This window comes from Pelophylax lessonae (genome assembly GCF_965119305.1).
Source record: "Pelophylax lessonae genome assembly, chromosome: 2".
Classification (NCBI taxonomy): Eukaryota; Metazoa; Chordata; class Amphibia; order Anura; family Ranidae; genus Pelophylax; species Pelophylax lessonae.
Genome location: NC_138769.1, coordinates 170,698,254 through 170,712,543, shown reverse-complemented (window position 1 = coordinate 170,712,543; position 14,290 = coordinate 170,698,254). Strand labels below are relative to the sequence as shown.

The 14,290-nt window shown below is 37.3% G+C and overlaps 1 protein-coding gene across 5 annotated transcripts in view; it reads left to right on the top strand.

The window, feature by feature from the left end:
- The window catches only part of CNKSR2 (connector enhancer of kinase suppressor of Ras 2), a 546,683-nt gene that overhangs the window by 405,980 nt on the left and 126,413 nt on the right, over window positions 1–14,290 (top strand). For all 5 annotated transcript variants that reach the window (XM_082245580.1, XM_082245579.1, XM_082245578.1 and 2 more), the window contains 2 exons: window positions 7,935–8,008; window positions 13,587–13,658. In XM_082245580.1, the coding sequence (XP_082101706.1) occupies window positions 7,935–8,008; window positions 13,587–13,658 (146 nt within the window). The remainder of the gene's footprint in view (window positions 1–7,934; window positions 8,009–13,586; window positions 13,659–14,290) is intronic.

Sequence of the window (14,290 nt, the reverse complement as noted above, 5' to 3'; positions counted from 1 at the left end):
GTTAGCCCCCAATGTGAGAGCATATTTACAGTGACAGGCTCTCTTTAATGAGACATCGGTGGTCTATTAGATTCACTACACCACACTAAAGCCAATATGGTACAGATTGTGCTACTCAGAAACACCCACCATGGCTGCCCTCAGCCCACAGGTGAGAAGAAAATATCTTTCTGACAAAAAAAACCTAACAGGGATCTTAACCATTCCCTACGCTATCCAAAAATTTTCGGCTTTATGTACATTTTAACCAAGCTGTTAGCTGTGGTGTATTGTGTTAGGAAAATAGTGGATCTCTTTTTCTGTGCATTGAAGTCCACAGACCGCTTACTAAAAATGAATGGATTATCTCAACTTGCACATGCTTTACTGCACAGTACCTCCATGTGTTATTGAAACATTAGTCTAGCCAAAGAAGACCCATAGGACCTACAGGCCAGTAGTGGTGTTGTCATAACATTTATCCCTGAATTTTATCTAGTTTGTGGTGGAAAACCCCATCAATCTTGTGACAGTGCTAACCTCTCCATTAAACATCACCACCAAAATTGCAATACAGTAAGTCCCCTTTTATATGAACGAGTTCCATCTTGAGAGCACGTTCGTAAGTCTACTTTGTTTTTAAGTCCAACAAAGTTAGCCTAGATACCTAACTAACATAATTGGCCCATTATTTTACTGTAATATGTTTATAGCAAATTTCACACAAATAATGCATGGAAAAAAATGTTGAAATATAGATACAGTACTGTATACAGCAAAGCACACAAAACCACAACCACCAGAAGTGTGAACTAACTCACACGACTGGACTGGACAAAAAAAGGATGGATACTGGGCGTTTTTCTCTTTTTTTTTTTTTTTTTTTCATATAAGAATTTATTTTTCTACATCGTTTTGTATATGTGTCTTTTGAATTTCTGTGTGATGTGTGCTGACATACAAATCCTTTTTTATATATTGGATTTTTTTTATCCTTGAATTTGTGTACAGATACAACCAAAATAATATAATCCTAACGTTGTGTAAAACGCCAGCTTCCTTTGCTCCTAGCCAAATCCTTCCTCCTTAATCTGTTTTACTTGCTCTCTTCTCTGCCTACGCATTTCTTGTGATTCATATGTTCCCCTCCTTCTCCCTGTAGATGCTTACTATTATCTGGTATTGATTGCAATCTATAAGGCACTGCGGCACTACAGTACAGTTTTCAATAATGTTACCCAGTTTTGACAGGTTGGCTGCACTGTATGAATGTGTGCAATGACAGCTAAAGTAGAATGACTGGCTGAGCATTATAATATACACACATAAGCAGTGAAATCATTATAACTTAAAATGTATCTGAAAAGCAAAATTGTAATGAAAGAAAGAATGCCAATTAATGTATAGAATTCAAATGTGTAGAATAGACTAAAATTTAAAACAACACCAATATAAAATGAGTATATTATTACAGTAGTTTTTTGGCATGTATGTAATAATTATGCCCAAACAGGCAGAATTTAAAGTGTGGAAAGATGAGGTCTCAGGGGTGTGTTTAAAAATTTACATAAATTGTTTTTTTTTTTTTATATATATATAAAACAAAATACCACATTTATCCATAGGTAGCAATAAATATTATAGAAAATACTTATGATACTTACCATTTAGTTGCCAAATATGGTATTTTCCTTCTCAAAGTATATCTAAAGGGAAAAACTTTTTTTTTAGTTTTGGACAGAGCTGAGATGAATTAGAACCCCTGTCTATGTCTCTGTTTGAGAGATTCACCCCCTCTATTTCTCCTGTTTATCATTATTAAACCTAAAAGAATCCCAAATTTTGAGTTCTCCTCGGAAAAGTAATAGAGGGGAAATATTCCCAAGGGGACACTAGTCCTTGTGACCTGGGGGTCTCCAAGAGATTCCCCTAAATTACTGGGATTTCCTCCCACTTCCTGTTTGGCTATGGGACAGGAAGTTAAGGGAAATATGACCAATGGGACAAGCATGGTAAAAATAAATCTTGCAGGCGTTATAACCCTCCCTGACTCTATCAAAAATGAAATGCCTATAGTTCTACTTTAGATCAATAAAAAGCATTTGACCAGCACAGAAAATAACCTAATATTAATAGTTTTACCCCCCATTTGCACAGAACAAATGTACATGCACTTTCGCTGGGTAAATTGCTATGCACATTTTATAACTATATCCCTCTGTGTTGTCCACAGCAATTAAACAAGATGAAAAAAGATAAATCCAGTGCAAGAACATTAGTATTTATTATTATGGACATAAAAATATAAATGTTGACCAACATTAAAATGCTCCGAAGGTTTTTAAGGTAGTTGTGTGCAAAATAGAGATACACAACTTTGAATAACACAAATAAATATAATAAAATACTATATGGTAGACAGGCACAGATGCATAAACAACTGATGAAAAATATGGTTACTGTAAAACACAAATAAAAAAGTAACTTTAATTTCCTCTGTCAAGTTTTTTTTTTTTTTTTTCTTCCTCTCGGATAAATCTCTCGCATTCCTAAAAGACCAACTGGATCTCTCATGCCTATTCTATGAAAACATATTTTGTCGCTTAAACACATTCATTCCTTGATTTGTCTTTGCTATCCTTGCACCAGTCCTGTCTTGTAATAATTTTTATTGGATCAGTTTCCTTTGGAATGCAATTGTTTCCTTTAAATGCTTTCCTGCTTATTAACCACTTCCCAAAAAAAAATGTAGTAACCCGGAAGCGACGTCACAACATCACTTCCGGTTTACTTGGCAGCCAACGGCGTGGATTTAAAAATTTTGAAATATTAAAAGACCCCAAATTTGGCGTTTTAAATTCTTTGAAGTGCAGAGGAGGGGTTTGGGGTCTTTTAGTACCTATCACTGCCTATTATTATCACAAGGGATGTTATCAGATTTTTTTTTTTTTAAAGGGACAGTGTAAAAAAAAATGTTTAAAGCGCCCCAGTACCCGCATGCTCGCGCGCCAAAGAAACTACATACGAAAGTCACGCCCACAAATGTAAACAGTTCAAATCGCACATGTGAGATATCACTGCGATCGTCAGAGTGAGAGAAATAATTCTAGCAAAAGACCTCCTCTGTATCTCTAAATTGGTAATGTTTTTTAAAGCGTCGCTTATGGAGATTTTTAAGTACCTTAGTTTGTCTCCATTCCACAAGTGCGTGCAATTTTAAAGCGTAATATAGTGGGTATCTATGTACTCGGCGTAATCATCTTTTTGAGACGTTATTTCGCTATGTGCCTTGTCTATCTATCATCCCTTGGTATACGGTTATGAGCTATTCCCGGTGGACACCTCGGACCATCCCCGGCCTATAGGAGTGTATTAGGACCCGCCACTATCCCAGGGATACCTCCATTTAGGACCTCCAAGACTACTTCTAGGACCTATCGATCCAGGAGGAGGGGAGACACTGAGATCTTTGATCTTTATACACCCGCCTTATACCCCTGTGTGGGGTGGGTGCTTCTGGTGAGTGAGTTTTTTTACCAGAAAGGATCACCAAGCACCTCACCGCCCAGCACGGGGTCACTCCTTTAAGTTATTGGTAGAGTGTTGTCACCTCATCATCCACCCATTTGTTTTTGGATATCTTTCACACTATACTCAGTCACTGGACTTAAGAGACTTCACCATATTGGACTGTTTATATATCTGCTGTACACCAGTGCCAATCTGGACTGTGTTTATATATATATATATATACATACATATATATATATATATATATATATATATATATATATATATATATATATATATATATATATATATATATATATATATATATATATATATATATATATATATATATCCGCTGCATATTGGAGTTAATTTATTTTGATTTTCCATATAATCAGCACCTTATAGCACCTATATCATAGTGTATGATATAGTTGTGAATTCTTCACGTGCACGATAGCACTTTATCTAAACAGCACTTTATCTGATAAGCACTTTATTTGTTATTCGCCTCTAAGTATGCACCATTTATGTTGTGATATTTAATATTTGCACCTGTCACTTTTATCAAGTTTTTCACCTGACATATTGTAATTTATATTATATTTTATTCAGATTTCTAATTTTCACTATAGGCAGCGCCAATACCCTACCTTTTTATTCATTTTACATTTAGTCTCCGGACTAATATCCAGGGGGGCTGCAGCCTACATTTACACCTTTTTATTTATAATATATTACCATCCACGTTTTATATATTTATATTCCCACATTGTCACCTTACCTTTGCACATTTTTTGCACATCCAAATAGAGCCGTTTGCGCGGAGTTTTTACCTTCTAATAATGTAAACAAGCCACCTGTCATTCTCCCTTGTGTAAGAATGGTGATTATACGGTTCTACTATGTAGGACCATTGATCACTGTTCTTACAGCTCAAGCCACAGCCAATCACAGTTAGAATCACGCCCCTAGGGACACACACCACCCCTCCCTCTCAAAAAAAGTTAACCCCTTCACTACCAGTGTCGTTTTACAGTAACAGTGCATATGTATAGCACTGATTACTGTAGTAATGTCACTGGTACCCCCAAAAGTGTCAAAAATGTCAGTCAAGGGTCCGATCTGTCCGCCCCAATGTCACAGTCCCGCAAAAAAATCGCAGATTGCCGCCATTAAGCGTTAAAAAAAAACAACAAAAATGACAAAATCTTTCCCTTAGTTAGTAAACGCAATAACTTTTGCGCAAACAAAAAAAAATCGCAAAAAGCATATTTTGATTGAACAGAAATATGTAGCAGAAAACAAATTGGCCTAAAATGTTAAAAAATTTTGATTTTTACATTTTTTTTTGGGGAATTTCATATAAAAAATGTGAAAAATATTGTTATTTTTTCAAAATTTACGCTCTTTTTTTGTTTATAGCGCATGATCAAAAAATTGCACAGGTGATCAAATACCACCAAAAGAAAGCTCTTTTTGTGGGAAAAAAAAGGACGGCAAATTAGTTTAGGTACAGCGTCGCACGACCGCGCAATTGTCCCTTAAAGTCACACAGTGCCGAATCGCAAAATAGGCCCTGGACAGGAAGGGGGTAAAATCTTCCGGGGCTTAAGTGGTTAAGTGGTAAGGCTTTGTAGAAATCCATTATTTACAGTATATAAGTGTGAGACTACTCCATGTAGCCTCAAGCTGGAATGACTATTGTCTTGAAAACACACACACACACACACGAACAAAAACACAAATATATACCGTATATTTACAGATACATGGTGATTATCCATTTATCTTTTGTTAACTTGCAGCAGTATGGTGTTCAGTATCTGTATGAAGGCAGCCACTCTTTTTCTTGCAATTCAATGCCCTTATGTGTTTATTGCAATATATTTTTATGACATTTCCTAATTTGAAGACATTTTGTCTTTCATTAAAATGGTATAGAAGATCTAGAATTCCAGCAAAAACTGTTTTATAATGTAAAAAAAATTACATTTTATTTTGCAGCCCATTAGGATGGTTCAAAGCAGGCCAAAAATTAAAATGTCACTTCTCGCAACCATGGCAACACTGGAAGCATTTATTTCAATGAACAGAACATATGCTCTAATCTTATTTCCTGCTTGTATGATTGGCTCCCAGCTTTTTTCAGATGTCTGTAGATAGCTTGATGTTGCTTTTTCTAGCTGTCCCAACATTGTTTTTTAAAGAACCTCTCCATCCAGACAATTGTCTCAGACAATTATAAAATGTTGGATTCCCCTTCTATTACCCTCCCAGTGAAAGTGGCCCCCAGGACAAAGAATGAGGCTAAACCTTGCTTTTATGCACTTTACCATTAAAGTTTATGTCAGTATCACACTATGGGCTTGTTCGGTCTTATGTCCCCTTTTGCATGGTCCTGAGTGGAGCTGCTGTCCAGAGCCTATCCAGGGATACTGTCTGTCTTTGTTGCTGTGAAGTGGATCTGTTCCATTTACTTGGGGATGACCGTTCCATGATTGCTCGTTTGTTACATGCCTTTGACAAGTTGGTTTAAGATGAGAGGCCATTTCGTATGGTAGTGGTCGCGAGCGCACAAGCGCACCTGTCTTTTTACCAGAGAGTGTGTGACACCTGTTTTCCTCACGGGCATTGCATGGAATTTTAGTTCTCTCAATATTGTAGCCATTATATCTTTCAACAGTTCAATTTGCCAGCTCTGCTCTATTATATTTAAAGAATGAGGCTAAACCTTGGTTACCTATTTATATTTTCTGGCTACCGGTTCTTCTGGCTAGCATTATACTTTCCAGCTACCTGCTCTTCTAGCTGGTGTTAAACTTTTGACTACCTATTCTTCTGGCTAGTGGTATACTTTATGTATTGCGATTTTCAACCCACATCTGAAAATCCTGGTTATCATGCCACTCATTTATTTACTGGACAAGTAGGCAGGTCAGGTGTTCAGTCTAAATTGGCTCATACTTGTTTTGGATCAGCAACTCTTGATAGTGAAGCCAGAGGGTTTACATGAGAGCCAGACAATCACCATTCAAGAAGGAGCACAGGAAGGGCTACACAGATATTTATCTCATGAAATGTTTTCTTTAAAAAGAGGAGAAACTAAGGTGTAATTTTTAGGCATTTAATATGAGAAAGACCACACTGTTTTCTTTAGTCATAGACATATGGAGCTCTCTTTAGTCAAAGACTACCTGGAATTTGCTTGCCAACCCTAAATGTATGATCAGGCTACACCTGGCAAGACCAGGTTTGGGCCCACCATGACAATGATTTAGGAGGAACTAAAATATCACTAACTAGCCTTATTTCTATCGAAATGTTAACCTAAAATTAAAAATGTGTTATTTTACTACCATTACACATGAATGAATAAATGAGCTTCATATAAGGAGTATGGATGGCTGTAGCGTCAAAAGGGTTTAATTTACGTGCATAAAGAAAAAACAGTCTCTGGTAGTCCATAGCAATTAATCAGATTCCTTTTCATTTTCTTAGTGTACTTTGGAAAAGAAAAAGGAAAAAATATTCTCGGCTTCTATTAGGCCACTTTACCATTGTATAATACTTTTTCTTCAAAGGTCCTTGTTTTGAATAAATCAATAATGATACACTTGTATTTGATGTTGACGTTAGCATGGCCAAAACTTTGTGTTTTGAATAGAGTTGGGGAGGTTTGAAGCCTTTGTCAAGTTTTTATTGCTCACTATTTTGCCACTATTACTCCCATATTATCTCTTTTTCTGTTCTACCGGTCAGGTGTTACTTGGACAGGAAATGCAGGGAGATATCACCAATAAATACAGTAAAAGCTTGTCCATTATTGAGGTTAAGAAGGTTTAAAACCTTATCCTGTTGTAATTGCTTTCAGACAAAAAGAAAAATCTTATTTGAGAATGTTAACCCTCCTCCAATCTAAAACTAAAAAAGGTTTGACTGCAGCTGAGCCTTAAAATAAAATTTCATGGGAATGAAGTCGCATGCCTATGAATTAGCCTTTTATCCTGAACATTTTGACAAGGTAGTAGTTTGATATTAAGTGTGGTACAGTGTAAAGCTGGACATTTAAATTGGGTGGAAGTCCAATCTGAATCCACAGTTTTATCATTTGCGGTGGGATTTAATTTGCCATATTTAGACTATAGACATGCAAATTTAGATTGCAAGAGTGTGCAGTTCTATGCACTCATCAGACACTACCAGCTTCACACTTGCCTAGTGTTTGAAGAACAATAATCTGTCCGCTAGAAAATCCAACATGGGCACTTGTTTGGTCTCCAAGATCTGAGGACCAGAGGTTTTGTTGAGATCTGTAACATTTTAACCAGATGAGGTAATAATTTATTTCTATAGTTCTACAAAATCAGCTATATTTTTTTTCCCTAGCTATATTAGCTATTTTGGCTTGCACTATCTAAATAATATACATTTTTACGTTTTAGGAGGAAAAAGCTGAAGGATTTATTAGTCTACCAGAATTTAAAATGGATCGAGCCAGTGAGTGCCGTAAGAAGTTGTAAGTAAACATAGTTTTATACAATGTGACTGTTACTTGGTTAAATATGAAAATAGATTGTGTACGTTTAGACACATGAATATCTCATGTAATGGCGAATGTGTCCATTGGTGAGAAAGGATGAGCAGGAAAAAGGGAACCTTTAGACTTAAAACTGTCCTGTAATTTTTAATAGCCGAGATGTTCAGGTTCTCGAACGCTGGCCTACTAATAAAGTTCGACTATAAAGGAAAAATTAGTTGTTTATTCATAAATAATTATAGGTAAACTGTAATTTGTTTTAAGAGATCACTGTGTTACCTGCCCAAAATTTTTAATTCTCTCCAGACAATTTTTAAATCCAGGTATTCTTGTCACAAAGCACTGCATGGCTCCCACTTTTCTCTACTAAAAAAACATTACTTTAGTTAAGGTTCACCTCAGTCCTGGACTAGATGGAGAAGAACCTGCAACGTATTGAAGGGGCCAATGCTTTGCACTCCCCTCCTATTTGGCAAGATGCTGTGCACTATGCAATGTAGTATGGCCTGATTGGCTTACAATGCAGCTCTTTCCTCTCCTCTCATAGTCTGATGCCTACACTAAAGGGGACTACAGAAAGTTGACATACTTTTTAAAATGCATATAATCTATTGCTTACAATAACACAGTGATATTTTATATGTGCCTGCATGTCTGTTTTAAGTGTCAATTTTTAAATCCCAATTTCAAAATACATTGTCCAGCTTTTGAATAAAGAAATACACTTTCATTGCAATACTGTCCCCCAGAGACTCACTGCTTGGTGTCATCCAACCAGCTTACTGTGAGCCCAGGGCATCAATGACATGCCTTGGGGTGCTTCATAAAGCTCCCCTGGGCTCCTAGCAGAATGTTGTAGGGAACTATGCTCATGTCACTGCTGAGCAATTTTACTACAGCATTCAGGATTTTGGAGGGGATGTTAAGGGACGACATACAAGACTTTAGTAATGAAAATGGTATTATTAGTAGTAATCAGCATGGATTCATGAAAATTTGTTCTTGCCAAACCAATCTATTAACCTTCTATGATGAAGTGAGTTGCCATCTAGATAAAGGTAAGCCTGTGGATGTGGTGTATCTAGACTTTGCAAAGGCCTTTGACACCGTTCCCCACAAACGCTTACTGTTCAAACTAAGGAAGGTAGGTATGGACCATAAGGTGAGTACCTGGATAGAGAACTGGCTCCAGGGGGGAGTTCAGAGGGTGGTGATAAATGGGGAGTACTCGGATTGGTCGGATGTGGAAAGTGGGGTCCCCCAAGGTTCTGTCCTGGGGCCAATCCTGTTTAACTTATTCATAAATGATCTAGAGGAGGGGATATCCAGCACAATCTCAGTATTTGCGAACGATACTAAACTAAGCATGCCAATATCTTCTATGCAGGATGTGGAAACCTTACAACAGGATCTGAACAAAATAATGGGGTGGGCAACTACATGGCAGATGAGGTTTAATGTTGAAAAATGTAAAATAATACACCTGGGCATCAGTAATGCGAAAGCAAGCTACTCTCTGTGGGGGGGGGAAACCTCTGGGTGAGTCTAGGATGGAAAAGGACCTGGGGGTACTGGTAGACAACAGGCTTGGCAGTGGCATGCAATGCCAAGCCGCTGCAAGCAAAGCGAACAGAATACTGGGATGTATAAAAAAGGGGATTCACTCCAGAAATAAAGAGATTATTCTCCCTCTCTACAAGACTCTGGTCCGGCCACATCTGGAGTATGCTGTCCAGTTCTGGGCACCGGTCCTCAGGAAGGATGTGCTGGAACTGGAGAGAGTCCAGAGAAGGGCAACACAAATAATTAGGGGAATGGAGGACATCAGCTATGAGGAAAGACTACAAGCACTGAACTTATTCTCTCTGGAGAAGAGACGATTGAGGGGGGATATGATATATATGATGTACAAATACTGTACTGGCGACCCTAGCATAAGGAACAAACTTTTCAGAGAAAGGGAATACAATAAGACACATGGCCACTCACTAAAACTTGAGGAAAAACGTTTTAAGCTAAAAATACGTAAGGGGTTCTTTACTGTCAGAGCAGTGGGGATGTGGAATTCTCTTCCACAAGCAGTCGTATCAGCAGGGAGCATTGATAGTTTCAAAAAACTATTAGATGGGCACCTTAAAGACCACAACATACAGGGGTATACAATTTATGGTTAACAGCAAATACACACACACATCATAGGTTGAACTGGATGGACTGATGTCTTTTTTCAACCTCACTAACTATGTAACTATGTAACTATTTAAGGACCACACACACTGCCAAAAGTGGAATAAGACCAGTGACATTGCATGAGTAGACCAATGACCTGTGGAAAAGAGGTATGCATTCAGAGACTTGTTTTGGGAGGCTGAGCCTAGGGTGGGGATTAAATAGGCTGGAAATGGTCTTTAAAGTATATGCAAACCCTAACATTGCATTTCTCTTTATTTCTGTTTGCTCTGATAAATAATTGAAAGTTTTATTATCTCTTTTCAGTAAATGCAAAACAATACCTCTTAATCTTGTCAAAAATCAGCTTAACTGGCAGGGAGAATGGGCTTTTGACATCTCTGCCAGCTTAACAAGTATGTTCTGTACTTGCAGGGTCTTTAAAGATCTAAAAATGGGAAATGTGCATGTATTGCATAGATGTACCGGTTATAATTAAAAAAAAAACTTTTATCCTGACATAACCTTTAGGTACCGCAACCCATAGCAGTCAATCAGAAATTGTTTTGGACTAGTCTGACTTTAAAATAAGTGAGACTACTTAAGAATAAATATTTTAGAACAAACAGTTTCACTGAATAGGGGGAAATGTTTAATTTGTTTAGGTTTAAAGGGCAACTAAAATGCAACTCCTCTGAATGTGTACCATTGGAAAGAGGAGTTTCATTAGCTTTATTTTTGTATTTTCTGTATGTTTATTTAAAAAATAAATTTTCCTCCTACAATACTAATCACTATTTGTAGTTAGACAGTATTCATATTCTAAAGTGATTCTTTATGAAAAATGAATCACACCTTTGTGATGAGTTTTTATTTTTATTTTATGTTAATGTTTCATTTAACGCTCTTTGTAGTCTGGATTTTTGTTCCATAGTTTTATTTTATGACATTTTGCAGTAAATTGCTCTTCTTTAGGTGATAGTGAAAAATAGAAACAGGGTTGCTGCTTGACATGGACATATATTGTGCTACATTTACAAAAATTGGATAGCTGCTGCTTTAAGTTCATATTTTCCTGCAGTGCCATCCAAGCTTTGGGTTTTGCCAGACTGTGTTAAGTGTAGCTCTGTAAGCTGCATTCATTTGTTCATACTGTTGACATTTAGCACCTAAGGTCCCAGTATAAGGATAGTAAATGTCATCATCAAGTTTGATAAAAGTTCTAAGAGAGCAGTTACTTGCAATATTAAACTCAGGGAGAATGGGCTTTTGACAAGCTGCTTTCTCACCGTAAAAGATTCACGTTGGCCAACAGCTATTCAAAGACTCCACCAGGCACATATGAAAGCACCCTTTTAGTTTCTTCAAAAGTTATTAAACTTTGTGTTCAGCTCAGCTAGACCTGAGTTGTTGCACACTGGCTAAAAATCAAAATATGACTAGGGGTGGATGTTGGGAGTAATCTTCTGGGCATAAGGTTCGGTGTGGGTTTAGGATGAGTGCCACCAATTCAGTGGTGCTCTCTAGACCGAATAACATTGTTTGGTCATGTGCAGCTAGAGCTCCATCTGCATTATTAATATTTGAATATGTAAACTTGTCAAAGCATCTTTTGGCCTGTCTTCAGCTCCTGTGTTTGCAGCATAATTGTGGCAGGTAGACGTGTGCTGTTAACAGGTTGGTTCATTGTGCAAACTAAACCTGAATGGTTTGCTTTACTTGCCAACTGAAGAGAATGTAGAGACCCGCAGTAAGGTAATTGTTGCAAATCTAGAAGTGGGAAGATGGAAATTAGCTTAGAGTTTAGTACAATTTAAGGATAAAAGGATATGTAAATGATAGTGATTTAAATATTGTGATAGTGAGTACACATATCTGTGAAAAGTAAGAAAATAAATTAAAAAACATGCAGTACATGTCTGCAATACATGCACAATTTCCCATGATTTATCCCTCTAAAAAAAGCAGCAATTACAGAAAAACTAGTGATTTTACCAAAAAAAAACAAAACCGAAAGCCCTTAAGTTGATGTTATTTGCTATCAAATCTGTCTTTGACACACTAAAAACACCCAAGTAGTATTGGTAGCAATTTTCTCCTACCAGACTTCAAAAAGCTGCCAATCCTGCTCTGTCCATCTCTACATGCATAGATCAATTTTTTTCCCAGCAAAACAAGGCTGGTTTGAATCTCAAGGGCACGTGTAAAGCCTAGTACACACCTGTACTAACAATCCTATTGTGTTCTGACACGGGATGGCCCCCCCACCAGAACGCTCCAGTGACTGCGCTGTTAAGGAGCTGGTTGGCCGCTTGTTTTCCAGCATGCACGTCTGACAGAAGCCGGTTGAAAAAGTGCCATACACATGGGCCGAGTGTCGACCAGTTTTTATTGAACCAGCGTATGTCACCCGACAATTGACTTGTGTGTTCTAGGCTTAAGAAAGAGATGAAAAAAAAGTAATGCTAGGACAGGCTTTAGAGGGAAAAAGGTTTGTTTGGGGATACATTTGGGTGATGTAAGCACGGGCAGCTGCTGGGAGCTTATTTTGTTTTGACCTGGGCCCACCCAGAACTACATTTTCCAACCATTTTACTACATCCAGTTTGTTGACCGTGTTCTGCCTTCTATCTATGCACTGAAAGTGTGATCTCTAGAACTGATCCAGATGTGGTAAGATGGCATTAACTTACAGTTACTCAATCCAAATAACATATTTTAGGTCCTAGAAAGCTTTAATTCCAAATACTTGTGCATATCATAACAGATGAACATCAGATAGGTCAAAATCACATATTGTCTAGCTCCAGCAGGATACAATACATGTGATAAATGAAGGCTAAAGCATAAGAAAGGATGGGACTAACTACATCCCTTAGATTAAAGGCAAACAAGCAGGCAATGCATGTGTAACCTGATAAGCAGTCTGTTCAGATATAGGCAGCAGCATTATTTTGCATGGAAAGATATTACTGTATGCATTTGAAAGCGATAGAGAGGGATGGATTGAGATCTGTAGTCCAGCAGAGCTGACAGCACTGCTTGGGATTTCAGTTCAGTAAAAGCACTGGGTTATTAGGTTAAACTAGAAGTTAGAAGCACACTGGATTTGGACACCTGTGTCAAAGCTGCAGATATTTTTCTGTACTGCGGTAAAATAAACCACAAGGAAATGTGGATGTATTGAAGAGATATACTAAATATGTTTTTTAAAGATGATATGAAATGATATCCCTTGTTCCATTGCAAACTGAAATTTGGAGTCGTCATATCATCTGGTGGTTATTATAAAGTGTTAAGTTTCCTGTTGTATTCACACTTTCCTATACATGGTGTAATATGCAATGCTTCTTTCTGAGTGTTATTTTATTATTCTTTCTCGTTGTAGTGCATTTAAAGCTTGCCACCCGAAGATCAAAAGCTTCTACTTTGCTGCTGACAATTTGGATGATATGAACAGGTAAGGAAAACATGCTGTGTGTTATATTTTAGGAGCTGGTCTATTCTTGGAACTGACAGTTGTTTTTTTATCAGATGATTGTTATTTTCCAGCTGTTTCTTAATATAGTTATTTGGTTAATGCACTGGGTAGACTTTAACCTTTTAAATTATGGAGTCTAATTGACCATGTAAGAAAAGACAAAATATTTGTCTTTTTGGCCAACAACATACTATGGCTTATGATGCACATGCCTAGCAGTACTTATCATAAGAAAATAGGCTATAATTGAACTGTGGGTAATCTAAAACGGGAAGGTAGTTTGTTACTCAATACTGGGTGGGTAAAAAGGAAAATTGAGATGTATAACCATAACTGTCCATACATGTGGTCATAGTTGCTTTTTGCAACTTCCATGCAGTCCCAAGGTTAGACCTTGGAACTGAGTATTTACTGTAGGTCTTTTAGATTTAGCTATAAACAGGTCAAGCTTTTGCATCCATTGGTATATGGAATTTTAAGGGCCTTCACCAGCTGTGAAATTAGTGTGCTTGGGTAGAGATATAAATGGAGGTCCCTTTGTAAAGCCATCAGTAGAGATGAACGAAAGTTGGTAAAGCATGAGTCCAATTCTCATATCATTCTACGTTTGT